Source organism: Molothrus ater, chromosome 19 (assembly GCF_012460135.2).
Source record: "Molothrus ater isolate BHLD 08-10-18 breed brown headed cowbird chromosome 19, BPBGC_Mater_1.1, whole genome shotgun sequence".
NCBI lineage: Eukaryota > Metazoa > Chordata > Aves > Passeriformes > Icteridae > Molothrus > Molothrus ater.
In genome coordinates, this window is record NC_050496.2 from 3,290,312 (window position 1) to 3,316,014 (window position 25,703).

At 40.6% G+C, this 25,703-nt stretch overlaps 1 protein-coding gene across 2 annotated transcripts in view; it reads left to right on the forward strand.

Annotated features, from left to right (window-relative positions):
• The window catches only part of OGFOD3 (2-oxoglutarate and iron dependent oxygenase domain containing 3), a 46,187-nt gene that overhangs the window by 563 nt on the left and 19,921 nt on the right, over nt 1-25,703 (forward strand). For both annotated transcript variants that reach the window (XM_036394427.2, XM_036394426.2), the window contains exons 2-8: nt 95-411; nt 5,045-5,120; nt 5,731-5,773; nt 11,049-11,113; nt 11,683-11,739; nt 16,945-17,098; nt 24,098-24,221. In XM_036394427.2, coding sequence (XP_036250320.1) covers nt 95-411; nt 5,045-5,120; nt 5,731-5,773; nt 11,049-11,113; nt 11,683-11,739; nt 16,945-17,098; nt 24,098-24,221 — 836 coding nt within the window. The remainder of the gene's footprint in view (nt 1-94; nt 412-5,044; nt 5,121-5,730; nt 5,774-11,048; nt 11,114-11,682; nt 11,740-16,944; nt 17,099-24,097; nt 24,222-25,703) is intronic.

The following is a 25,703-nucleotide window of genomic DNA, read 5'->3' on the forward strand; positions in this document are numbered from 1 at the left end:
GCTCCGAACCGGGGTCCCACGGGCCCGGGGCTCCCCGGTATCGGCCCGGTCCGTCCCTCCCCGCTCACGGGCCCGTTCTGTGCTCCCTCCGCAGCGCCAGGAAGGGCAGATTACAGCAGGATCCCCGGCCAAGGTGGCTGAAGGCAGCGATCCTCCTCCTCCTCCTCTCCGCCGCGGCCGGCGGCGGCCTCGTGGTCTGGAGCCGCCTCAGCACCCAGGATGGGATCGCGCAGGGTGGAATCCCGGCAGATGAGATCCCCGGGGATGGAATCCCCGCAGAGGGGGTCCCCGAGGGTGGAATCCCCGCAGATGGGGTCACCGAGGTGCTGGCCCATCGCAGTGACACCCTGCAGGACAAGTTCGTGGAGGTGCCCTGCTCGGAGGACTACGAGAGCCACAAGCGCTTTGCAGGTACCTGGGCAGGGCTGGCCGTGCTCGGGGGCCAGGAGCAGCTTGGCCGCTGCCCGGGCACCAAACTCGGGCTGCAAAACTCCCGTGTTTGCAGCAAACTCCTGGTCACCGTCTCTTGCCTAAAGCTCCAAACGTTCGTGCCCCTCGGGCCAGCTGAACTTGGTGCAACTGAGCTTCCAGTTGATTCTGAGAGGTTTTTTTCTCCCTTCTGAAACTGCTTTGCAAGGGCTCTGTGAAATAAACCTTCTGCCAAGCCTGTTTCTGGTTTGTTTCCATACTCTGTTGGTTCCTGCTGCTCAGGACCATACAGAGCATGGAGTGGCACTGATGCAGGACATTGTGCCACCAGCATGTGTGACTGCACAAGTGCCAGCTTTTGACACTTGTTCTGAGATCTGTGTCTGCCAGTGGCTTTGGGGGGTGCCTGCAAAGCACTTTTCTGTCTTTGTGTCTTTCCGCTGAGCCAATTTTCTGTCAAATTGATACCATTTCCCCCTGGCACGTATTTCTTTGAAGTGTTGAGGTTGGTTCTTCGAGAGACACAGAAGTTTTTAATCTTCTCTGACAAAGAGCAGTGAGAGTTTGACTTGCAGCTTCCATGGATGAGCAGTGCTGATTTTCTCTTTCAGATTTGCAGAGTGTGTTGTGATGAACATTTTCAGTTGGTACAGCTGCCAGAGACCAGCTCTGCTCTTGGTTTTTGTCAGTATGTCTGGCTGGGTGTTGACTGATAAACTGTTGAATCTGAAAAAACAACCTAAAAACTTCTGAGTTGGTTTTTAGCCGAATCGGTGATTGTGTCTGCTTCATGATGTGGCTGAGAAAATGCTGACACAAAGCTGGAGGCTGGAAGAAACTGCTGTGAGCTGAGGAAGAACAAAGGTGATCAAAGGGCTAGAGAACCCATCCTGTCAGGAAAACCTCAGGGAGCTGAGTCTCCTTTCCATGGAAAAGGCTCAGGGAGAACAAATCCCATTATTCCAGTGCTTACAGGGAAGCTACAGAGGACACAAGCTCTGCCTTTGTCAGGAGCTGCACAGAGCAGACAAGGCACAGTGGGTGCAGGTTGCATTGGGCGAGATTTCATCTTGATATAAAAAGAAATTGCAGACAGAACACTCAGTCACTGGACCAGCCTCCTCTGACTGAGGGTTTCAGCACTGAGCACTGTGCTGTGTAATCTTATCAGGCTCTCTGGACCACAAAAAGCTGAACCAGATGATGTTTGAAGGTCCTTTCCCAGGCTCTTCTGTGATTCTGCAATTTTTAACTTTCTCCTGTGCTAGTTCTGATAGAAAGTGTTTGACAAATTGTTCTTCAGGTGGCTGGTCCTGGTGCTGTTGGTCAAAAAGACTTGGAACGTAAGAGAAAATTTTATGTGGAGTTTGAGGTCATACAGTTTTTCCTCAGTGCTGCTACTGTAGCATCTTTTTTTTGAGGATTCATCTCAAATGTTATTTAGGCCAAGAAAACTGATGGCAGGAGCTACCAACAAAAAAAACTTTTGGTAAGGTAATGTTTTGGGGTTTTTTTGACATGAGAACACGTTCTCTGTTAACTTTTCATAGTTACTATAAGGGGAAACTGCTGCTGGGTGAATTTGTGTAGTGCAAGGCCAGAGAAAACTGCAGCTGGTGATTTGGTTATAACTGAACTGGGGCTAAAAGTCTCTGGATTCTTCTACTGCAGTATTTGCTTACAAAAGAAACCCCCCCAAACCAACAAAACTTTACTTTTCCCTTCCCAGGGTTGCAAGAGCAATTTTTTTGAGCTTGTGGTCTGGGCCATCCCACCAGTTATGCTTTTCATTGTTTTCTTTCTATTCCTTCTTTTTCATCCTATTCTTTTCTCTGGCAGCAAGGCAGGAACTTGAAGCACATCTCTCCAGGAACAGCAATGAATGTATTCTTTATTTTTGGAGGTGTCTGGAGAGCAGCAGCAAATGCTGACTGCAGGGTGAGGTCTCACCTCTTGGCTTTGTGTGGGGATAATTGACTCACCTTTCTAATTAGGTGTTTGCTTGGTGCTGCTGCTTAAGTTCTGTGGTTTATTTGGGTTTTTATTTATGTTTTTGTGTTAGTTTTTTTTTTTGTTTGTTTGAGTTTTTTTAAATTTAATTTTAAATTAAAAAAATATAAAAATCAATTTTTTATTCATTTATTTTTTTAAATCTAATTTTATCTATGTTGTGACTGTACTTTTGAGGATCCAGCTGTTAATTGGTTAATTAAAGCTGAGCTGTGATAATTTTCCCACGAGAGGGTGGTGATGAGCTGTGGAGGAGTTCTGTGTGTTCCCCACAGCCCAGCCAGGCAGAAAATGTGGATTATGGATCAGCTCAGCAGCTTTAGGCACTTGGAAATAGGTTTCTGTCACTCAATAGCTCTTCATTCCCAGTCTTTAGCCTGGTTTGGCACCCTCAGCTGTGGGCTCTGTGTCAGGAGGAGGCACATTCCTGTCACCACTCAGTGTCTGATGCTCAGCTGTGAAGTTTCCACAGCTAAAATGAGCTTTTTATTTATGCACCTGTCCCTGCTTCCAGCTGAACTTGGTGCAGCTGAGCTTCCAGTTTGCTTCAAGTGATTGGGTAGCTGGTGTCAGAGCAGGATTTATTCCCTTAGCACTGCCTGCCTGTAAATTAACTTCATACCAAATAAAATTCTGGGTTTTGTGCTGAATGGGAGCAGGGCCCAGTGGCAGTGTTTTACTCGTGTTTTACTCGTGTTTCACTCGTGTTTCACTCGTGTTTTCCTCGTGTTTTACTCGTGTTTCACTCGTGTTTTCCTCGTTTTGGTATGTTTCTCTTTACCTTGATTTACCTGGTAGCCAGAGCTGATGGTGCCTTATCAGATAAAGGTTTTCAAATCACACCATTTTTCTTCTCCCTTTTCTTGCAAGTACAAGATTTTCCTATATAGCCCCCACTTTTTACAATTTCTCTGGACACCATAATGATATTAAAGAAAACCAAGCAAGAACAATTAATATCTCAGCAAGCACAGGCAATTCTGCTACTACAGACTGAGCTGGAAGCTCTCTTGTGCAAGAGGGGAATTGCAACCATTAATTCATTCAGAATATAAAATGTAATGAAAATTAAGAGCAAAGTGGTATACCAGGTTACCTTATGCCATACTTTTCAAAAAAAGCAATATTTTTTTTCTAGAGATAGTCAACAAACCAAGCTCATCTTGAGTTAGTGGCAGCTGGGGAAATGCCATAACTCTAAAAATCACTTTTTTCTCAGTACCTTGAGAGGAACTGAAAGAAAGGGTTATAACTGAGATAAAGGGATGGTTTTGTGTCTACTGGGCACAAATTTGTGGAAGCTACCAGGTACCTGCAGTACTAATCTGAATTTCTCCTGAGATTCTCCAGGTTTGCCTTTGACTCTTCCTTGCTCACATGTGCCATGGTCTCTGAGACAGAGAGGACACTTTCCTTACTGCTGAAACCATTTCCAAACAGACTCTTCTGATTTTCCTTACTGCTGAAACCATTTCCAAACAGACTCTTCTGATTTTCCTTACTGCTGAAACCATTTCCAAACAGACTCTTCTGATTTTTCTTACTGCTGAAACCATTTCCAAACAGACTCTTCTGATTTTTCTTACTGCTGAAACCATTTTCAAACAGACTCTTCTGATTTTTCCAGAGCATTCACCCAGTGTTTGTGCTGTACTCTTGGTACCTAACTGGCTTTATGCTGGGCCACATTTTTCTGTTTGTTGGAGTTGTTTTTCCATTTGGGAAAGTTTGTGCTGTTGCTTTTAGACAAAGACAAGACACCTCCTGCTTCCAGCTCACTGTCAGAGACCCCAGACATGTAACAATTGCCTGAAGTAACCCTGTAGTTTTACCAAGCCTGGATATTTGCAGCTGGAAAAGGAACAAATCTTGTCTGAAATCAGAAATCTTTGCAGAATGTTGCAGAAAGGAAGCTCTCAATAGCCAGGTTTGTCCTGGAGTATTGATTTTCTCCTTTGAGTTTATTCTTCTCTACTTGAAAATCAGCTTTCCCTGAAGCCCACCTGAGACATAGCTGGGGTATATCCAGTGATAGGAAATGGAAATTCCTGCAAAATTCCTGGCAGAACTTCTCCCATCAGCCTGTTGATTCTTATGAGCTGCCTTTTATCAGAGCACCAGTGATGTTTTTGTCCTCCCTGGGTGAACTGATGGATTTCTTTCCAGGAATTTTGTGTTCTGATGAATAAATAATCCTTGAAGTGACACTCAGCCCCTCTCTCCTCAGGCTTTCCATCTCTAAATGGATCTTCCTCAGAAAAGTGCCCAAATGTAACATCCCAAGGTCTCTGGAGGCTCAGAACTGATTTTATTTCTTCTTCTTCTTCTTGCCTGAAGATTGTTGTCAACCAGACTTAAAAGAACTTTCATATTTTCTTCACCTGGAACTCCTGCTGCTGACTTGTTATTGCCAGGAGCTTTTCAAATTTCATGTTCGATTTCTTAGCAGTGAATTTTAGGAGGCTTTTAAAACTTTATATATCCAAGCTGTGTGCTTCAAGAGTGGCTTCAAGAGAGACTTTTTTGCAAAGCCTCATTTAAAAACCTGCCCTTCAGGTGGCTGAAGTGGTTTCAATGGGTTCTTTCCCTCCTCTTTGTGTTGCAGGTTGCACTCCTAGGAAGTGTGGAAGAGGTGTGACAGATGCTGTAATCACAAGGGAAGAAGCTGAAAGAATTCGTAGGTAATTCTTCTTTTAGCTCCAACTTTTAAAAACACTGATTTCAATGACATTGTGCCAATCTGAGGGGTAGGATGGGTGAGCAGGATGCTTTAGACTCAATAAAAAGTGAAATTTTTGTGACTAAAGCCATTTTCCATTTTTACTGTAGTGGGGGCAGTTCTTTCACACAGAATGTGCCTGGCTCTGAGGGGCACGAGCACTTCCCAGAAAGAAAGGAAAATGAATTAAACAAACTTTAAAGGATTTTCACCTGGCCTCCATTTGGCCTTTAAAAGCAGAACAAAACCAAAACAATGTGAGCCTTATTGCAGCTGTGTGTCTGTCTGGGTAACCCCCAGCAGCCCTCTCTGAAGGGACTGGTTTTAGGGTATTTTTGGGATTTGTGGAAGGGAGCTGCAAGCTCAGAAATGTTCTGCAACACAAATATTTCATTTTCGTGACAGGCTGGAAGGTTCAGTTTCCAAAAAATTGGAGCTGCTGTTAACTCAGTTGGGTTCTACCTGATGCATCAAATCCCACTCTCTGGGGACTTACATGTTGTAAATAAGGACATTAAAGGACAAATTAATCACACTCCAGTTCTCACCTGAGATTATTGTTTTGCCTGCAGAATAGCAGAGAGGGGACTGTCCCTGGGAGGATCTGATGGAGGGGTGAGCAGTGTCCTGTTATTTTCTACATTCTTTTACTGCCAAGGCAAGATTATAAATGCATTTTTTGGGGCTGAGGTGAGGAGATGGAGATTTTTTCTGTCTGTTCAGACTTGGAAAATAGTTGATTTGGAAAGTTATTTCTCATTATTGCAGTGTAAGTCCTGATTTCTGCAATACAGGATACATTTCCTTGTATTTAATTATTTCTAGCACCTGTTTTGAACTGGTTTTGTCTTCATCAGTTCTGGTTTTGTCTTCTACAGTTCTACTATAGCAACTGGAAACAGTTCCTATAGTAGAACTGTAAAAGTTTATCTTCTGAAAGTAAATTACAGTGGTTCACAGCATCATGTAAAGATTGGTTTTATAGAGATAAGAAAACCATGTAATGTCTTAAGTAGCCCTTGGAATAATATTCTTTAAAAGAAAATATTTTGAAAGACTCCCACTTCTCTTTAACGAGCACATTGATTTTAATTTCTTTCCCCCATCTTTGTTCTCAGAATGTTTTTGTGTGTCAGCAGGGACTCTTTCTTGAGTATTTCTAAACAGAGCCACTCCTGTGGGCCTCTGCTGAATTAGGACATATATTAGCAATAAAAGGTTTTCAGTGGAAGAAAATAGAATTTATTGTCCTTGTGATTGCTGAGAAAGATGTGTAAAAATATATAAACCAAGAAATATCTCTGTTACTTTGGAAGCTTTCATTCTTTTTTAAGGGGAAGTAAATGAGGGGGGGGGGAAGCTGCTTCTCTCTCACTGCAATGAAATAAATCTGTTAAAAATCTGATGTGTGTGGAGAGGTGTGGGCTCTGAGCCCAGCCTTCTCCCGTGTCTCATCATCTTTAAATTAGTGAGGGAGTTCCTGATCCTCAGGGAGAGGATCATGAAGAAGGTGTCGTGTTGTGCTGAGCACTTCACCAAAAGAACAGAGAAAAACTGAAAGATGTTAGAAACGAGAGCTGAGCTGCTGGGAAATAGTGAGAGTCATGGAATGGTTTGGGCTGGGAGGGACCTTAAATCCCAGCCAGTGCCAGCCCTGCCATGGCAGGGACACCTCCCCCTGTCCCAGGGGGCTCCCAGCCCTGTCCAGCCTGGCCTTGGGCACTGCCAGGACCCAGGGGCAGCCCCAGCTGCTCTGGGCACCTGTGCCAGGGCCTCACTGCTCTCACAGGGAACAATGATATTCAGGAGAATACAATCTTAAAATTATTTAAAATACACTCTCCTTACCCAGTTTCTAATATTCTGAATATATTTAAAATCATATTTTTAATATTTAAAATACACTCTCCTTACCCAGTTTGTAATATTTTTACTATATTTCAAATCATATTTTTAATATTTAAAATACACTCTTCTTACCCAGTTTTTAATATTTTTACTATATTTTAAATCATATTTTAAATATTATTTAAAATACACTCTTCTTACCCAGTTTGTAATATTTTTACTATATTTCAAATCATATTTTTAATATTTAAAATACACTCTTCTTACCCAGTTTGTAATATTTTTACTATATTTCAAATCATATTTTTAATATTTAAAATACACTCTTCTTACCCAGTTTGTAATATTTTTACTATATTTCAAATCATATTTTTAATATTTAAGGTACACTCTTCTTACCCAGTTTGTAATATTTTTACTATATTTCAAATCATATTTTAAATATTATTTAAAATACACTCTCCTTACCTAGTTTGTAATATTTTTACTATATTTCAAATCATATTTTTAATATTTAAAATACACTCTTCTTACCCAGTTTTTAATATTTTTACTATATTTTAAATCATATTTTAAATATTATTTAAAATACACTCTCCTTACCTAGTTTGTAATATTTTTACTATATTTTAAATAATATTTTTAATATTATCAAAATACACTCTCCTTACCCAGTTTCTAAAATTTTTACTATATTTCAAATAATATCTTTAATATTTTAAATACACTCTCCTTACCCAGTTTCTAATATTTTACTATATTTTAAATCACATTTTAAATTTTATTTTAAATATACTCTCGTTACCCAGTTTCTAATATTTTGAACGTATTTTAAATAATATTTTGAACATATTTTAAATAATATTTTGAACATATTTTAAATAATATTTTTAATATGATTTTAAATACACTCTCCTTACCCAGATCTTTTATTCCTGTCCTGCCTTTTTCCTCTTCCTTTCCCCATGTGCCAGCCCATATTCCTGGTGCCATGGTACAGATCTTTTCTTGGCAGTGCTCTCCTGGCTCTCTCAGATACCTTTGGATCCTGCTGGATGTTTGCTGCTGGGCTTTGGATGGGACTGTCTGTCTTTGTTGGAGCCTTTCATCTTTTCCAGTCTCTCACCCACCCAGCATAAAGAATATTTCAATCCTTACCCCATCCATGTCTGTGTGCTCCCAAGCTTCCAGCCACTTGCAGTAGATCTGGCTTGTTGCTGCAAATTTCTTTGGCTTTAGACTACTTGGATGATTCTGTCCAATTATGCTGTTGTAAGACTAATTCTTCCTTTAAAATACCTCAGAATTACTGTTGCTGTTGAATGATTTTTAATTCTTTCTTTAGCCACTTTGTTCTCCTTGCTAGTCAAAATAAAACTTGGACAGGTTTCTGTTGGGATTCAGACTGCATTTTCATCGCCTGGGGTTTCCTCTTAACCCCTTTGTAAGCAGCATGTCTGGGGGTTTTTTGGGGTTTTTTTTTTTCCTGTCATAGTTGTTACATTTTGAATTCTCAGAAGTGGATTTCTGTCTGTGTGCCTAGATATAATTTATTTATTTAAAGGTGTAAACTTGCAGTTTGTGACTTTGTTTATTCTCTCCTCCCTTTGTTTGCTGCCCTTCCCTGGAGTACTGGAGCACAGCACCAAAACTTGCTTCCAATTCCATCTTTTTATGTTGAGAAACTCTTGACCAACATCTGAATTATTGAAGCCTCCCTGGGGTCACGCCCCAGTTGTCATGCTGAGCTTTCTTACCTTCCTTTGTAACTTCTCCTGGGTTTATATTTCTTCATGCAGAGACACACAGAGTGAAGCTACAGGGGCCATGGTAATCTGGTCTAACTTCCTGCAGAATCCAAACAGGAATATTTGCTCCACCAGGAAGCTGCTTTCCCTTCTACATCTGGCTCTGTAAAGAAGTTTTATACTAAAGAAGTTTTAGACTCTGTTCCTTATTCACAGAATGGGAACTGAATTAGTTTTCTTGATGTTTGCCTCAGCTTTTTTCTTCTTTGTATAGATAATGATATTAACCTTTTCAATCTCCTATGATTTTGTAATTCTTCCCTCCCTGATATTTTTCTGCATGTCAGCCCTGCTGGTGTGAACACTTCAGTCCAGTCCACTTCTTCCAAACTGTAACCCACTGGAGTTTGGGGAGTGAGAAGAAATGTGTAAGAGAAGCATGTGGAAAGAGTTGGAAAGGCAATTTGTTTTTAAATTAAATTAATCTTCTCAGCTGTGTTGTGCTACTTCATATAATCTACTTTAATATGGTCACAAACATATCTTTGAAGCTACACAGGAGCAGCTTTACTTCTTTGAACTGTGGTTTAGATTTTTGTACAGAACCAGAAACAAATAGATGAAAGTATTTTGCTTCTGAAGCTTGAGTAAAGCTTGATACCAGAGCTGCTCTTGCCTGAGTGTGAGGTTGTTCCTCTGAAGCTTTTGGAGAACAGTGGGAAGGGCAGATCTGAAGAGCTCATGCTGTGTCCACTCCAGTAACTTGCTACTTTATGTGTTTTTCAAGGGGTAAATAAGGTTATTTGTGTAGGTTTTTTAAAGAAAAAAGTTATTATTATCTCTTCTAATAAGAGTTAGTAGGGTTCCCCTGCACAGAGCAATTGAGGCTGCAGAGATTTTCTAAGGGACTGTGATGAGTGTGTTCCCCTGTCACCACTGCTGTTACTGCTGGGATTTTGTCAGAATGATGTGAACGGTCTGTGGTGCATCCAAACAATGGCAAATTCCAAGATGAGTGCCCAGATATTGACATCAGAGCTGTCATTACTTCAGTGCCAGTTGGGTTAATTAACTGGTGCTCTTTGAAAAATTTCCAGTATAAATAACAAAAAGACTTCTATTAGTTCTATTTTTAAATACTTTAGAACTGATGCAGAGCAAACAGGTGTTTTGTGGACAGCAAGGGACATACAAAAATGTACTTTATTCAATTTAGAGAAACATTTTAGAATCCTCTCTTCTGGCAAATCTGAATACTAATCTGTGGTGATGTTCACAGGGGTCTGAGGATTAGGGAAGAGATGAGGATCTGACTCCATGTTTCAGAAGGCTGATTTATTATTTTATGATGTATATTATATTAAAACTATACTAAAAGAATAGAAGAAAGGATTTCAACAGAAGGCTTGCAAGGAATAGAAAGGAATGGAATGATAAGAAAATCTTGTGACTGCCCAGAGAGTCCGAGCCAGCTGGGCTGTGATTGGCCATTAATTAGAAACAACCACATGAGCCCAATCCCAGATGCACCTGGTGCATTCCACAGCAGCAGATAACCATTGGTTACATTTTGTTCCTGAGGCCTCTCAGCTTCTCAGGAGGAAAAATCCTAAGGAAAGGATTTTCCATAAAAGATGTCTGTGACACTGATCTTTGCAGCTTGTTGGGAGCTCAGCAGAAGAGTTTGGCTTGAAATGGATGAAGAAATGGATTGAATTTTCCTTTGTGAAAAAGCTTTTCTCTATGTGGTTTTCTTTTACAGCAGCTTAGAAATTGAGGAAAAGAAAGTTTGGTCCTAGTAAGCCTTGGAATTCTAATTGTACTTTTAAACTTTTTAATGTCTGTATTAAATATGAGAAGTATACAGGATCTTGTGGTGAAGGAGAAGTTTTAATAACAAATGCAGGGCAAGATAAATATTAGTGCTGCTACTTGAGCACACAAATACTGGAAAATGTGTGTGGAAATGTGTTCAAGAAGGGATCCTGGAGCAGTGATTTACTCTGAGCCCATGGGGGGAGGCTGGCAGTTCCCTGTCAGATCTGAATCTCAGAAATAGCAGTTCTGTGCTTTTTTTTTATAATACCTTAACAATCTCTGCATCTCTGCAGGGATCTGAGGGAGGTTTCTAGTTGTAAAATAAATCTTGTATTGTGAACCCAAAGGCTGGAAGCTGCTTTTACTTGGGAGGCTGTGAAAAGTGAGAGGCAGCTTGGGACAGTTATTAAAGGTCATAGTTAAATAATGCTAAAACATTTTCGTGCTCATTTTTCTTTCTTTGTTTCCTTTTCCAGGCATCAATTTTGGACTTGCACTCTGGAGCTCTTTCCCTGGGGAAGCATTTTGTTAATCTGTACAGGTACAATGAGGCTGTGGCTTCCTGCCTGCTGTCATCCCATCCCTTCCCTGCCCCCTGCCTCTTCAGTGTCTCCAGCCCCTGGGCTGGGATTAGTGATGAGAAATTATGGAACTTGCTTGCATCCACCACAGTTTCCATGACCAGTTAAAGAGCTTTCCTGGCATGAAAAAGCATCTTTTATTGAACTGGGCACTTTGAAAAGTGCCATTATCTTTATTTTTATGCTCTTGTACTGGTTAATCATAGCATTTTTTCACAGTTATAGTTTAGTTTATTCAGCAGTGGAAGAAATCAAATAGCCTGAACCATTAAAAACTTGAATCCATGTGCTTATTTCACAATGTGGGAGGGGATTTTTTTAATGCCTGAGGAATGCCATTACCAGTTGCAGCATTTCAATCCTTTACTCTTTTAACATTTGATCTTTTTTGGACATCGTGCTCAAAAGCATTTGTAAGATTTTTTTTGTGTGTTGTGTCCTCACTTTTTGATTGGGTATAAGTAGTTTTCTTGTTATTGCTCAGTATGACCCAGCAACTCCCCTTTTAGACTGTTGTTTAACTTTTCAGGTACTTTGGGGACAAAATTCAAGACATCTTCACAGAAGAGGATTTTGCCTTATACAGGTAAAGGTTTGCAATAATTGCTGAATGAGCCACAAACCAGAACTTCTTATGGTTTTGAGTTTTTTGTGGAGTGTAGGCTGAGAAGGGATTGCCCTTTGCATTCCTACACTGGATTTTGCAGCTCAAAATAGTAATATCTCAATAATTTAGAGAAGTAAATGACTCGAGGAAGAGAAGTAAAAGGATTTTTTGGTGACTGATAGACAACATCAGCCACGTCAGGACAGTTTCATGGTGTGAATGTTTTTAGGGTGATGGCAGCAGCACACATTTCCCTCCCTCCCAGCAAGAAGAGCTGCTCCTCTGAGCTCTGTGGGGATTTGGGATGGAAAATCCTCATTACCTCCTCTTCCACATGTTATCCAAGGGTTCTGTGAGATGATAGACACAATTCTGGGCTAGTATTACATCAGGAACTTGGGGTTTTTTTGAGGCAGAGTGTAGCAAAACATTAAAAATGGTAAGGCAGGAAGTGGAAGGACTTGAGATTATTCATGTTCTGGCTGGAGAAGCAGCCAGAGGATGAAATAGCTCTGTGATGGAACAGCTCTGGCATCTGATGCTCCCAGCTTTCCTGCAGCCCTGCTCATGCACTTAACAAACACAACAGAACTAACGAGTTCCATGTGGCTGGGAAGGTGTGTGGCCAGAGTTTAGGAACAAGACTAGACACAATAATTCCTTGGTTATGCATTTCAGTTGGTTTCTCATAATTTAAAATGTCCCTGATTTGAATATTGAACTTTTTTTTTTTTTTGTCTTTTTCTTTTTTTTGCCTGTGTGAAGGAATCTGATCTCCCTCTAGTGGTGGAAGGAATGTTAAGTAGCCAAATGGGTTTATTAATTTTATTAAAATAGTAATTAATTAATATAATCTTAAAATGTTAATCACTTTAAGCTTATTTTTATTTAACAGCAGGTTTTTAGATGTCATTGTCTTTGTAGATGAACTTCTTTAAAATGTTTTTACTTCTGATCCCAATAATGGAAAAAATTAGATGTTTCCTTGATTATTATTGAACCTTGCATAAAGAAAATGTTTAAACCATTGTTTAAACAGTAATTCCTTGATTATTATTGAACTTTGCATAAGAAAATGCATAAAGAAAAGGTATAATTTCTGTTTTACATGAACAGAAGCATTCAATTTTTCAATAATTTTATAACTTCATGCTGTGAGATGAAGCAGCTGCTAGGGAATGTCAATATTCCATTGGGATTTCATGGCAGTATAGGGGATATTTCAGTCTACTGGATGTGAAGCTAATACAAAATATATTATTAAATGCTTCTGTTCCTATTAATGGCAGTGCTTTAGCATGGACTATAGTACTTTATGGCCTTAATGAATGATTTTATGCTGTTTTTGGGAGCATTTATCTTCATTACTTCCCCTTCCCTACCAAGGTCACTTTAACAATACACTCTTGGGAGAAATAACTGAATGTAATTCATGTCTAAGTATTACTGACTGCAATAATAACGAAGCTGAGAAGGCATCCTGAGCCAGGGGCCTGATTTCTGAACTGTCTCTGTCAAAATTACATTGCTTCAGACTCAATTATGGTTTCTAGGCTGATGCTTTAACCACCATCTGCCAAGCACATTACAGCAATCCCTCTTGTTCCACATAATAAATGAGATGTTTATTCAGAAGGGAGACCTTTAATCAGGGTGTTTGCTGGAAGGGGTGAGTTGAGCAGAAAACAGCACAATCAAAAGATTTATTCCCAAAACCTGGCAGCTAATGAAGGCAGAGACAGGAGGAGCAGGGGAGGAGCAGTGGCTTTGCTTTCAGTGTCTGTTGTGTGTGTGATTGCTGTGGAACTCTCTGGCTGCAGGAGCCCTTTGCTTTGTCAGCTCCCTGGGCAGTGCTGACAAGTGGGATCATCAGGAGTTGTGTGGATTGAGCTTGGAGTGTTCCTGTCACCATGGCTGAGTCACACTTTGCAGTGGCTCCTGACTGCATTTTTTTGTGTTGGTCTGGCAGAGCCTGTGGCTCACAGAAACTTTTCAGTGGCACTTTCAGCTCTCGCTGCTGCTGCTGCATTAAACTGGCAGCTTTGCAAGCTGCAAACTTCCTTTCTTTCAAGTTGTGTGTTCCTTGGACTAGCAGCTACTTCACTGGCTTTTTTAAAATTTTCTTCCTCATCAAAAATTTATTCCTCCCCTAACTCAAAACAGTGACTGATTGTGGTGGTGCTCACAGGGGTCTTAGGATGAGGGAAGAGATGAGAACGTTGACTCCATGTTTCAGAAGGCTTGATTTATTATTTTATGATATATATTATAGTAACACTATACTAAAAGAATAGAAGAAAGGATTTCATCAGAAGGCTGGCTAAGAATAGAAAAAGAAAGAAGCATAACAAAGGTTTGTGACTGACCAGAGACTCTGGACAGCTGGGCTGTGATTGGCCATTAATTAGAAACAACCACATGAGCCCAATCCCAGATGCACCTGTTGCATTCCACAGCAGCAGATAACCATTGGTTACATTTTGTTCCTGAGGCCTCTCAGCTTCTCAGGAGAAAAAAATCCTAAGGAAAGGATTTTCATAAAAGATGTGTGTGACATCTGTTTTTAGAGAATCTGGTGCTCATGTGCTCCTCTCAGGGAGTTCTGCTCTGTCTTTTGGTATTTCCCAGTGACTCAGTGCAAATGGACAAGGACTGCTGCTGACAGATGTGGGGGAGTATTAATTTGATGCTGTTGACTGGAGGCTGTTCCTGAGCATTTCTTGCCCCTGCAGAGCTCTGTTATTGCATCTGCTCAGAGCCAGGGCACACCTCAGCAGCCTGAAGGAGATAAGAGTTGCTGTGCTTATGAAAAGAAATGCTTCTCCAGCATGAAGAAATATTTTCTTTGTAGCCATAGTTCACCAGCACTGTCCCAACAGTTGTGAAGAGCCAGGAGCAGTGAGGGAAGGGAGGCTCCTGCTGCTTCTGGGTCACAGAGGCTGAGGGGACAGTGTGGCTCTCCAAGTTCTGGGCTCAATCATTCCTTTCTTCTGAGCTGAAATTTGGCTTCTCTTGTCTCTTGGTTTACACATGAAGGACAATGCTTTTGTCCTTAATTATTTTGCCAGTAGTTTGTGTTTGGAACAGCAGGGCAGGGAATGGAATGAAAACCTGCAGTCATGATATTGATAAATGTTGAAGTAGCCTGGCCAGCAGAAAACAGACTGTACAGAAGAATTTTTCTAGGCTAAAAAGTGACCTTATTCTACTTTTCAAAGCTGTATTTGGCATATTGAGTAGGGCTTTGCATCCTGTTTGGTTTGTAAAACACACATTGTGCCCAAAGCATTGCACATCAGTCTCCAAGAGGAGAGAAGCTTTAAGAGAGCCTTAGAAACACCAGACAGCAAACCTTAACAGAAAGCTTTTAAAAGTGAAAAATGAATCATGCTGAAAGAAGAGGGAGGACTCTTTGCAGAGCAGGACAACTGGAGCAGATTTAGTTATGTCAAGACTGTGGCCTGAGTGCTTGGGAGGGGATTTATTTATTCCTGGCTGCTGCAGGGGCCAGGGAATCAGCTGCTCTGCTCTTCGTGGCTGTGAATTCTTCAGCTGCCTTGTTCAAAGCTCTCCATTCACAACATGAATAATTGCATTTAATGCTTTCTGAGAGCCTTTCCTGCATCCTGCTCCTTGGAAAGAGCAGACAGCAAGATCAGCCTCCCCACAGCATGAGAGGAAGGAGCTGTGGGTTCTTTCCTTTTGCCAACTCCACTATGTAGCTCTGAACTGGAAACCTCAGCTCTTGCAGCCATATATATCCCTGAAAATCCCTCTGACTTCATTTGATACCTTTTATATTTCACATGTAAAATAGCTTGAATTGACCTCTAAAAATGTAAAGTGAGGCAGGTTAGAAAATCAAATCTGTGTGTGTTATTTCTATTTCTTGTGAGGGACTAGTTGTGAACAGAATGAATATTTAGCATTTTTTAGTACTTGTGGATTTTAAGAGATGACTTTCACAGCCTATAGACACACACCACAGGTCTTGTTTTAATTCTGCCACTTCTTTTTAGTTCCACCATTTTAGTTCCCTAGAGAAATACCTGGGAAAAACTTCTTGAAAGTTATGCTGAGTGGAGAAATGCACTGGAAGATACAAACCTACTAATACAATTCCATGCACAACTTCAGAAATGTGTTTTCTCACATTATCTTGTTTATACACTGTAATTGTATAATTTTGAAAGACATCGTGCATTCATGTAAAAAAATCTGGTAATAATACCAATACATATGTTGACCAAGAGCCCTGAATTTCATGGTGACAGGGACTTCACCAGTTGGTTTAAAAGTAATTAAAGGTTCTTCAGAGGCAATCCTTTTATGAAGGTAAAACTTTACTTTTACCTGCTTTGGATTAAGAATATCTCTGTGAAAGCCCTTCATGTTTCCAGCAGTTAACAAACAGTGGGACAGGTGTGGAATTACTCAGGAAAACAGACAGAAATTTTCAAACCTAGGCCACGGGAGACAAAGTTTGTATTCCTTGATATTCTGACAATTAAAAAAACCCCAAAGAAACAAACTCCAACCAAAACCCCTGGAGGAGATCCCTTCTCTCTCTTTTCCCTCTCTATTTTCCCTCTCTCTTATCTCTCTCTCTCTTTTCTCTCTCTCTCTTTTCTCTCTCTCTTCTCTCTCTCTCCTTCCCCTCTCTCTTTTCCCTCTCTTTTCCCTCTCTTTTCCCTCTCTTTTCCCTCTCTTTTCCCTCTCTCTTCTCTCTTTTCTCTCTCTTTTCTCTCTCTTTTCTCTCTCTTTTCTCTCTCTCTTCTCTCTCTCTTCTCTCTCTCTTCTCTCTCTCTTCTCTCTCTCTTCTCTCTCTCTTCTCTCTCTCTTCTCTCTCTCTTCTCTCTCTCTTCTCTCTCTCTTCTCTCTCTCTTCTCTCTCTCTTCTCTCTCTCTTCTCTCTCTCTTCTCTCTCTCTTCTCTCTCTCTTCTCTCTCTCTTCTCTCTCTCTTCTCTCTCTCTTCTCTCTCTCCTCTCTCTCTCTCTCTCTCCTCCTTCCTCTTCTCTCCTCTTCTGTCTCTCTCATCTCTCTCTCCTCTCTTCCCTTCTCAAGGCAAACTCAGCTGTGGCTGTGTGTTCCCATTTTTCTCAGCTGAGGAAGGAGCAGTGAGTGATGAAGAGCACAGGAGCAGCAGGAGGGAGGTGTCACTGACACCCTGTGTGTTCTCTGCAGGGATGTGAGGCAGAGGATTCAGCAGAGGATTGCTCAGGTGTTTGGGATCAGCTCTTCTGCCATGTACCTGACCAAGCCAACCTTCTTCTCCAGGATGAACAGCACAGGAGCCAAGACAACACATGATGAGTACTGGCACCCACACGTGGACAAGGTGAGGAGGGGGCTGACATGGGGTGCAAATATCTGTTATGATTATTATTAAATCACCTTGAAATCATTTTGCATTTAAACAATCCATCAAACAGGTTTGAAAACTTGTGCTTCAGGGGATGAACCTAATGGGAGATAAGTGAGTTTTAGAAACACAGGCCATTACATCCCATTCATTTTTATTTTCTCTAATTTAGTTTTGTTAGAATTAGTAGTGAGAATGACTAGTCAGGAATCTCTTTTGTCAGAAACACTGATTAAAATGACCTGAATTGCTCTTTCAGCCAGATCTAGAAGGAGCTGTTTCACAGTGGTCACTTGGTCACTGTTGTTATTGATCTAAGGCTTAATATTTGTATTTCTGCTATATGTGAATTGAAGCTTTTTGAGCTTTTTGTGGTTCAGTGGGGATGTGGGACCTGGTACCCTCTTTCAATAACTTGGTGTTTTGATCCTTTTAACTGCAAAGTCTTATTTCTAGGTTTATAGCTTAATACTTGGCATTTCTCAATGGACTTAAATGATTTGGTATTGAGTTTATTTCGGAGTTTGACTGAGTTCAAGCATTCTGTGCAGAACAGCAGAATACCAACAATGGAAGAATTAAAAAAAACCACAAAAGAAAACCCCCAAACAAGCAAAAAAACCCCTCCACAATACCCACATTTCATGCTTTCAGGATTATAAATGAGTCACTCTGGAGTCATGGATTACCCAAAATGGAACCAAATAAAATAATCCCAGCAAAATCCAAGTTATTCCTTAGGGCTCAAGTCTCTAAGTGGGCAGTGTACCCTGAAGTCTATGACCTGAGACATGAAAAAATCCAACAGAAATATTCCTTGCCTGAAAGTATTTCCTGGGAAAAGCCAGTCTGAGGGAAGTGTCTTCTGTCGGTCACGACATCGGTGTGAGTTCCTGTGTCCTTGTTCACGTGAGCAGAAGCAGATTAAATTTAGAAAATGTGGTGGTAGTGATGACACAGGTTATGTTTGGAAGCAGAAAGTCCTGCAGGGTGGAATCTGCCAGGTTTTGGGTGCCTCTGGTTTGAAAAGCTGTGATGTAACCGGTGAAGAGGAATGGCTCTGGACCAGAGGTGTAGGGATGGTTTTGAAGTCCAGATTGTTTTGATTTCTCTTGGTAGGAAATGGCTGCAGGGAGCAAATTGTGCTGGTGGGGCTCACAGGAATTCCATCATGTTATCCTCACTTCCTGTGGGTTCTCTGCTTCCTTTTTCTGCCTCTCTTGGGATTAGAAATGAAGGCACTTGAGGCAATAGTTCATGTTCAGACTCAGGTGTTTGTTATTTCTTATCAATGTTACAGTTTCACAGCAGGGAGTTCTGCAGTCCTTCATTAGCAAGGCACAAAATGGCCAACTGTCTCTTGGTAAAGATCTTTTAAGGCTAAACTGTCCAATTAAGAACTGACACCTGAATTATTTTCCCTTCTAACCCAATAACTGATCACTTGTAGCCCTCAATGAGGACTTTTCTGTCCAATTACAAAACATCACCCAAACCCATGAAGAAGGAGGAAGAAGGTAAAGAACAACCTGCCTCTGCCCTAAAACCTCCATCTTGCTTAATATTTATTTCTATATTCTAAAATCCCAAACTCTTAAGTTTCCACCCTGTGATATCACACACTTCTATTCAAACTCCACACCCACAATCCCAGTTCTGTCATTCCATTTTGGAAGCTTCTCCACAGCCTCAGGTGAAATGCAGTGTTCTCTTGGGGGTCAGTGCCTGTCAGCACAGAAAGTTTAATATTCTCAGCATCCAGGGTTCCAAAAAATTCCAAGAGGTCCTTGGGAAGAAGGAACCTGGTGATTCTGCTTGTGTGAAGTGCAGTGAATTCATTGGTTCCTTACAGCTTTTCCACAGTTTCAGAGAATCAGATTTGACTGCCACAAGGGTGGGAAAAGCAGTATATTTCAACAGCTTATGCCTATTTTCTCTATTCTTTTATTTCAGGCCCCCAAAAAAGCCTATTTTAGAATTCCAGACTCTGATTTATTACTATAATGAGATTTGTGTGTGCCCAAGCCCTGCTTGCCAGAATTCTCTTTATTCTTCTCTGCATGTGTTTTGCATTGGGAAATGAATTATTAAAGTGGTTGGATAAACTCTCAATTAAGTGTTCCTACCTAAATATCTCCTATAATGTACAAGATATTTTATCATTTACATGCAAATAAGTTTGCATGAAGAGAATTTGTGGAAGCTGCTTTTGTGTCCTGTCATCCTGAGAATGCCTGAACATGATGGACAGCAGGCTGAATGTTTTCCTGTTTTTATCCTTTTCTTTTGTCCATGTTTTATTTATCTTGCAGGCTGTCTGTTCAGGGAGCAGATACATCAATTGATTTGCCTTGGCTTTTTCTAACCCATCTCCAGCTTCAGGAAAAAAAAACCAAAACAAGCAGGAAAAATGCTCTCTTAGACTTGGAATGCATAATCTGGACCTTAGTGGTGTTCTGTACTGGATAATGGGGTTGTCTGATTTCTGACAGTGGCTGGAGTTGGTGATCTTGGAGATCTTTTACACAACCTAAATAATTCTGAGTCTGTGAAGAGAATTATCCCAGTTGGGGCAGTTTCCAAACACCTTTTTCATAATCATAAATAGTCTGAGAGAGACTAATTAGGATGAATTAATCTTGTGCAGCTTCCCAGGTTGCTTCCAGTGCAGTCAGCCTGGCTTGTATTCCACTTCCTCCAGCAAACTTTTCCACTTCCAGACTGCAGTTGAAAGCAAGGAAAAAAACCCCACATTTCTATTGATCTGAGGTAAAAAGTTCTTCCCAGAAAAGCGTAGTAGAGTTCTTATGTGGCCTCCAAAGCAATTGTGAATGCTGGGAAGTTGAAGAAAGATCAATAAAACTTGCCAGTTTGTTGGATGCTTTTGTCTTGGATCATTATTTATGCTTTCCCCTTGGAACAGAACGAATCACTTTAGGAATTTCTCCATGATTTAACAGTGAAGGTTATTCCTAGAAGAAGACATCACAGTTTTTTCCTTACCTCCTTCCAGAAGAAAGTTAAAATGGAGCCTTAGCAAAAAGAGTTCACTATATTTTCTGGTTCAGAGTGACATTGTTGTTAAAAAGATGTGGCATATGAAACATCTTGGAACATATCAAAACCCCTCTTGCCTTTTTCATGATATTGCTGAGTCTATTGCAATTAGATTTCTCATCTGAATCTCCCTGAAGACTTTTAACAGCATAATGGAGTAGTACAGATTTATTGTGTTTGTCTGAGGCTTTTTTTTCCCTCCTAAAATTTCCTTGGTTTGTAGTTACACAGGAATGGAAACGCTGAAATCACCCAAATGATTTATTTAATCTTGTTGAATTTATAAGCCTCTAAGTCAAATGAAGAGAGTGTTGTTTTAAGATGTGGAGTTTCATCTTGCATGGAATTTGTTTGGAACTGAGGCTTCCAAATGTCAAAGACCTGATTTATAATGGACTTGCTGCTGCACACTTCACGCTGTCAGCACTGCAGCCTTGCACCATTCTCTGGTGGAAGCAGTGTGGAATTTGGGGATTTGTGCTGTCCCCTGCCTGGGCACAGATCCTCTCATCCTTCACAGGACTGTCAGGCTCTGCCATAAGATGGTTTTGGGTTTGTTTTCCTTGAATTTCTTCTATCAGAGGTAGTCCAACACTTGAGTGCACATTTCCCAAAATTAGTTCTGGCTTTTTTTTTAGCCTAAACATGTCCATGATCACTTTATAGCTATTTTTGTTCTTTCTCCCAGTTCTACATCCTCCCACCCCCATGTATTTATAGGTGGGAATCATATCCCTTTCCAGCCTTTATTTCTCTCAGGTGAACAAGCCAAACCTTTAATTTTCCTCACCTGCAATGTTCTCTCCATGTCCCCAACCCTGCCCTGTACCTGCAGCCCTCTCTGGCACTGAGAGCAGCTGCTGGCTCTTCTAGCAGACTTTCCACTCTTCTTTTCTTCCCCTACATTTAATAAAACACATCAAAAGATCCCATTTCTGCCTTGGGAGAGCATCATCTCTGAAAGCTGAGGAGGTTGATTCTCATTTCTACTCAAAGCCATCACCTCAGCTCACCTACAGCCCCTTGCAATTCGGAGATGTGCTCTTTGCTCTTTTATTGTCTAACAGACACTGCCAATAAACAGCACACTGGAAGTGCTATCAAGGCTATTCTGGGACTTATCTACACAGATTTAGGTGAAAGCTTACAGGAAAAGAGAAGTTTTGACTCTTTTTCTGCGTGCTAGACCAATGCTGATTGCAAAGTGAATTTTCTTCTGCACTGGAAAGCAGAGGATGCTGTCCTAAATATCCTCAGTAGCTGCAGACCTCTTATGGTCCTACAACTGTTTAGTTGCATAGAAATGTGTCCCTCAAAAAAACCCACTGCAAAGTGGGGCTGGCTAATTCTGGTAATTGGTTCTATTTATAATAATAGCCTTTAAAGAAGTGTCATGTAAACATCATTATAAGCATTTACCATTAAATATTATCTGTGTTTGACTCTTTGGGTAAGGAATATTCAAAAAGAGCACACTAACCATATGACATAGCAGGTTGAGTGGAAATATCTTCATTTTTTCTCCTGAGTTGTTTACAAGGAGCTGTAGAAATTTGATTTGGAGCTGTGTGGCTCTTAGTGACAGCTTCTCTCATCTAGTTTGATCTTTTGGTTCAATTATTAATCTGTCTGGTACTGGAAATCATTGCCAGGGTAACAAATATATTTGATATACATGGAGGACTTGCAGCATTACAAATAACTGAGTTTAATTTAATGCCTGCTTTCTATAGTGTTCCATTTCTCAGGCCTGGTTGCTTTCTGGGAGTGAGTAATGAATAAGGACAGAAGGAGCAAAGCCATTTTCTCTTGTACACTTCGTTCCCCACATTAGTCATCTCTAGCAATCAGGTGTGTTTGGTTAGGCTGAAATGGTTGGTAGTCAGTTCTTAGAAGTTTAGAATTGGTAAAACCACCTCGGAGAAGAGGGAGAGTGCACTGGGGGAGCAAAGATTGCTGCTCCTCTGAAGAGTTGATAAGAACAGTTCTAATGCATTAAACTTGGAACTATGAGTTGAGTGAACTTCTGCACTGGCTGGAGCCTTCCTTAAATCGATTGGAAGTTTTTATCAGCAGGTCAGTGAAGTGGAAAATGGCTCTGCAAAGCTGATTTGCATGAGAAGGGCTCTAGAGTGGCTGGTTTGAGGTGCTGCACCTAGCACTTGCTCATTAATTCCCATTTATTGCCTTGTATTCCTACCAGGGTCTGGAAAAATACGGGGAGAAGGGGATCACTTGCTTTCCTTTTCCAATATTCTTTCATTTTTCTGGTTTGGCTTTTTTCCTCTGAGCCCTTATGGTCAAAATAATAACATGAGTATGAATGGAAATGTCTTCCTATTCCATCTGCTGTTATGTTCTCTCTGGTCCTGCCCTTACAGAAAAAAATGTGTACAACTGCTCCTGAGCCAAAATTTAACTGGCACTAATGAATATAACTTGAAACATGACTGAAAATATTTAGAAAACTTCTAAGTTTGGAAGTAGCACCTACCTCTAGCAGTCACCAGGTCAGTCAAAACACTCTGCAAATTCTGTGTTTTTATACAGTACTGCTGTGCTGCACATTTCACTGCTTGACAGTGTAACGCTGAACTTTTGAGCTGAGATACACAAAGAAATTGGAGAACTCAGCCATTGATTTCAAGTATTTTTTTAATTGCTGGTGACATGTAGATATGAAAGGAAATATTTCCAGAATGAGCTAAAGTCAATGTTAAATATTTAGATAGCTTCACTCTCAGTGTTAGTATGTAGTATTTATTTCCTCCAACTTCAGTGTACCTGTCAACCAAAAATAATGCTTTAAAAGGAAGGAAAAAATCACCTTGATGTTCTTAAAAGTGGGATGTTTGGTCTGTAGGCTGAGAAGAAGCAGAGACTTCCAAAGTTCAGTTTGAAGGGTTTTTGTCACCGTCGTATTTTCTGGAAAAATCCCTTCACCAGGATTTCTCTCCTGGGAAGCTGAGAAGCCTCAAAGAAAGAGGAAAACAATAATTATCTGGTTTGCTTCTCCTGTGTTTTGCTTCCTTTGAATGTGGTTTGGGCATTGTTTTCCAACAGATGCTTGTTTCATTGGTTTCATGTGAATTGTTTTTATTTATGGGCCAATCACAGGCAGCTGTATTGGGACCCTGGAAAGAGTCATGAGTTTTTCATTATTATCTTTTAGCCTTCTGTCTGTATCCTTTCTGTATTCTTTAGTATAGTTTAGTATAGTATTCTTTTATATAATACAGATGATAAAATAATAAATTAGCCTTCTGATATCAATGGAGTCAGATGCATCATTCCTCCTTCTGAGGGGTCTCAGAAAATGCAACAGGTTTTAAACAAAACCTGCATGGAAAAGAGTAGAAGCTCCTCCAACAAATGTGTATTTACTTGGAAGTTCTGATTTACTGTTACCATGAATCTCCTGTGTGGTTGTGGTGAAAGAATAGCAGTGAGGTATCCAGAAACTTTATACCCAAGATTAATCATGGGTGGAAATCATTAATCAAGGGCTGTTCTTCTGCTTATTAACCTCCTGGTGAAATTTTATCTTGGAATAGTAGAAATCCTCTCTTTTTGATACAATGCACTTCGGACACTGCCTTGTTTTTTGCTCTTGGATGATAGAAATCAATCAATCAATCAATCAACCACTTCTCTAATGATGGAAACTAGCAATAGAACTAATAAACATGACATGCTAGTCTTGTGGTGTGACAAGAGAATAGACTAATAAACACAGATAATTCCTAGAAAATGGTGGTGTTGGTTCTTGGAAAATGGTTTTCAAAGACCCCTTTCTTAAATACATTAAAAAACTGAAAATCAGCAAAACCCACCAGATCCACCTGCTCAATTAGCTGTGCTCTGCAGAGATAAGATCAAGAATTTGGTAAATTTTGGTAATTTTGGCTTCTCCCACAGGTGACTTATGGCTCTTTTGACTACACTTCTCTGCTCTATCTCTCTGACTACTCCAAGGACTTTGGGGGTGGACGCTTCGTGTTCATGGATGCAGATTCCAACAAGACAGTGGAGCCCCGAGCAGGTACGAGCCAGGCTGGCTGCAGATTCTGCCATTTACTGACTTCTCTGGGCTGGCAGGTGGCGTGGGACTGGGGTTTGTGGCAGCAGGAATAATGTGGGGTAGTGTAGCATGCTGTGTTCAGGTTGATGAGATCAAAAGTGAAGATTGGAACAGGTTAAAATACAGCCACAGTTTGTAATGTGTGGTGTTAAACCACAAGAAGAGACTTCCTGGGAAGATGTAGGGCTTAGAAGAGGTGGCCAGTTCTGACAGCTTAGCAGGGGGGAAATAGTAATAGTAGTAATAATTTTAGATGATTAGCCTTAAGACATTTACAGCATAGTGTAGCTAAAGGTGATAGGCCAAGAAACACTTGAAGTATATTATAATTAGGAAATAGTTTGCTTCTGATTGTGATAGTGTGAATTATAACATCTGCATTGTCTCTCCCCTCTCATGAGAATGAAAATGGAATAAAAGGTTCAAAACACCTCTCAGCTCCCCCATCTCTGAGTCAGAATGAGCTTAGTCTGACAACTGGGTAGCAAGAGCAGAGCTGTCACTGCAGCAAATCCAAATTAAAGCAATTTATTTTACACTGGCCTGAAATTCCTTTGCTGCTCAAGGTGGGACTTAATACCCTGTAATGGCTGAGGGTGGGTGTGAAGGTGATGGATTGCCACAGCTCTGCTCTGGAGCACGGTGAACCAGGATTACTTGGCTAAAAATCCATCCCTGCTTCCAGGAGGTCTGACAGGGATGAGCCTTCTGGTGGCTGTCAGTTATAAATAACTAAAAAACCTTTAAGGCTGGTTTGAGATTTTTTTAGTATGTGCATAATTTGAAACTAGAATTACTCTGGGGCTGCCTAGAGAGGAGCTCAGCCTCAACTCATCTGTCTGGCAGGTGAGTGCTGAGCTTCCAGCAGTGTTACCTTTCATAATGCAAGATCAGCCACACTGCTGCAGGGAAAAAGAAAAAATGGCCAACTTTATATTCCTGCTGTGTTCTGTTTGGTTTTTTTCTTCCCAGACAGAAAAGATGGAAATTTGCTCATTTAAAGAGCCTCAGTAATTGTCTGCTGACAGTTGTTACCCCAAGCAGAACTGACTTGAGACTATTGCTGCCTGTAGATTGGGATGGGTGTTCTTTGAATTCTGGGTCACAGTGATCCACTCACCTGCAGTGATGCTGCTTTAGATCAACTCTGAGATTACCTGGCTTTGCTATCAAGAACTGTATGTTTGATTACTTTGTCTTTGATGATTGGAAGTTATTCCTGAATTGAATGCTTCATCTTTTGAAAATGCTGCTGCCAGTATTTTGAAAGGGAACACATTAAAACTATTTTTCAGATGCAATTCTAAGATTACTAGATCTTTATAGCTGTAGAAATCACAACTGAATTCTAGGTGTGTGAGGAGAGCTGTCTCGCTCAGCCTGGCTGCAGTGTGGAACATGCCCCTGCCTTAATTTCCAGAAGTCTCTAACTGTGAAATTGCT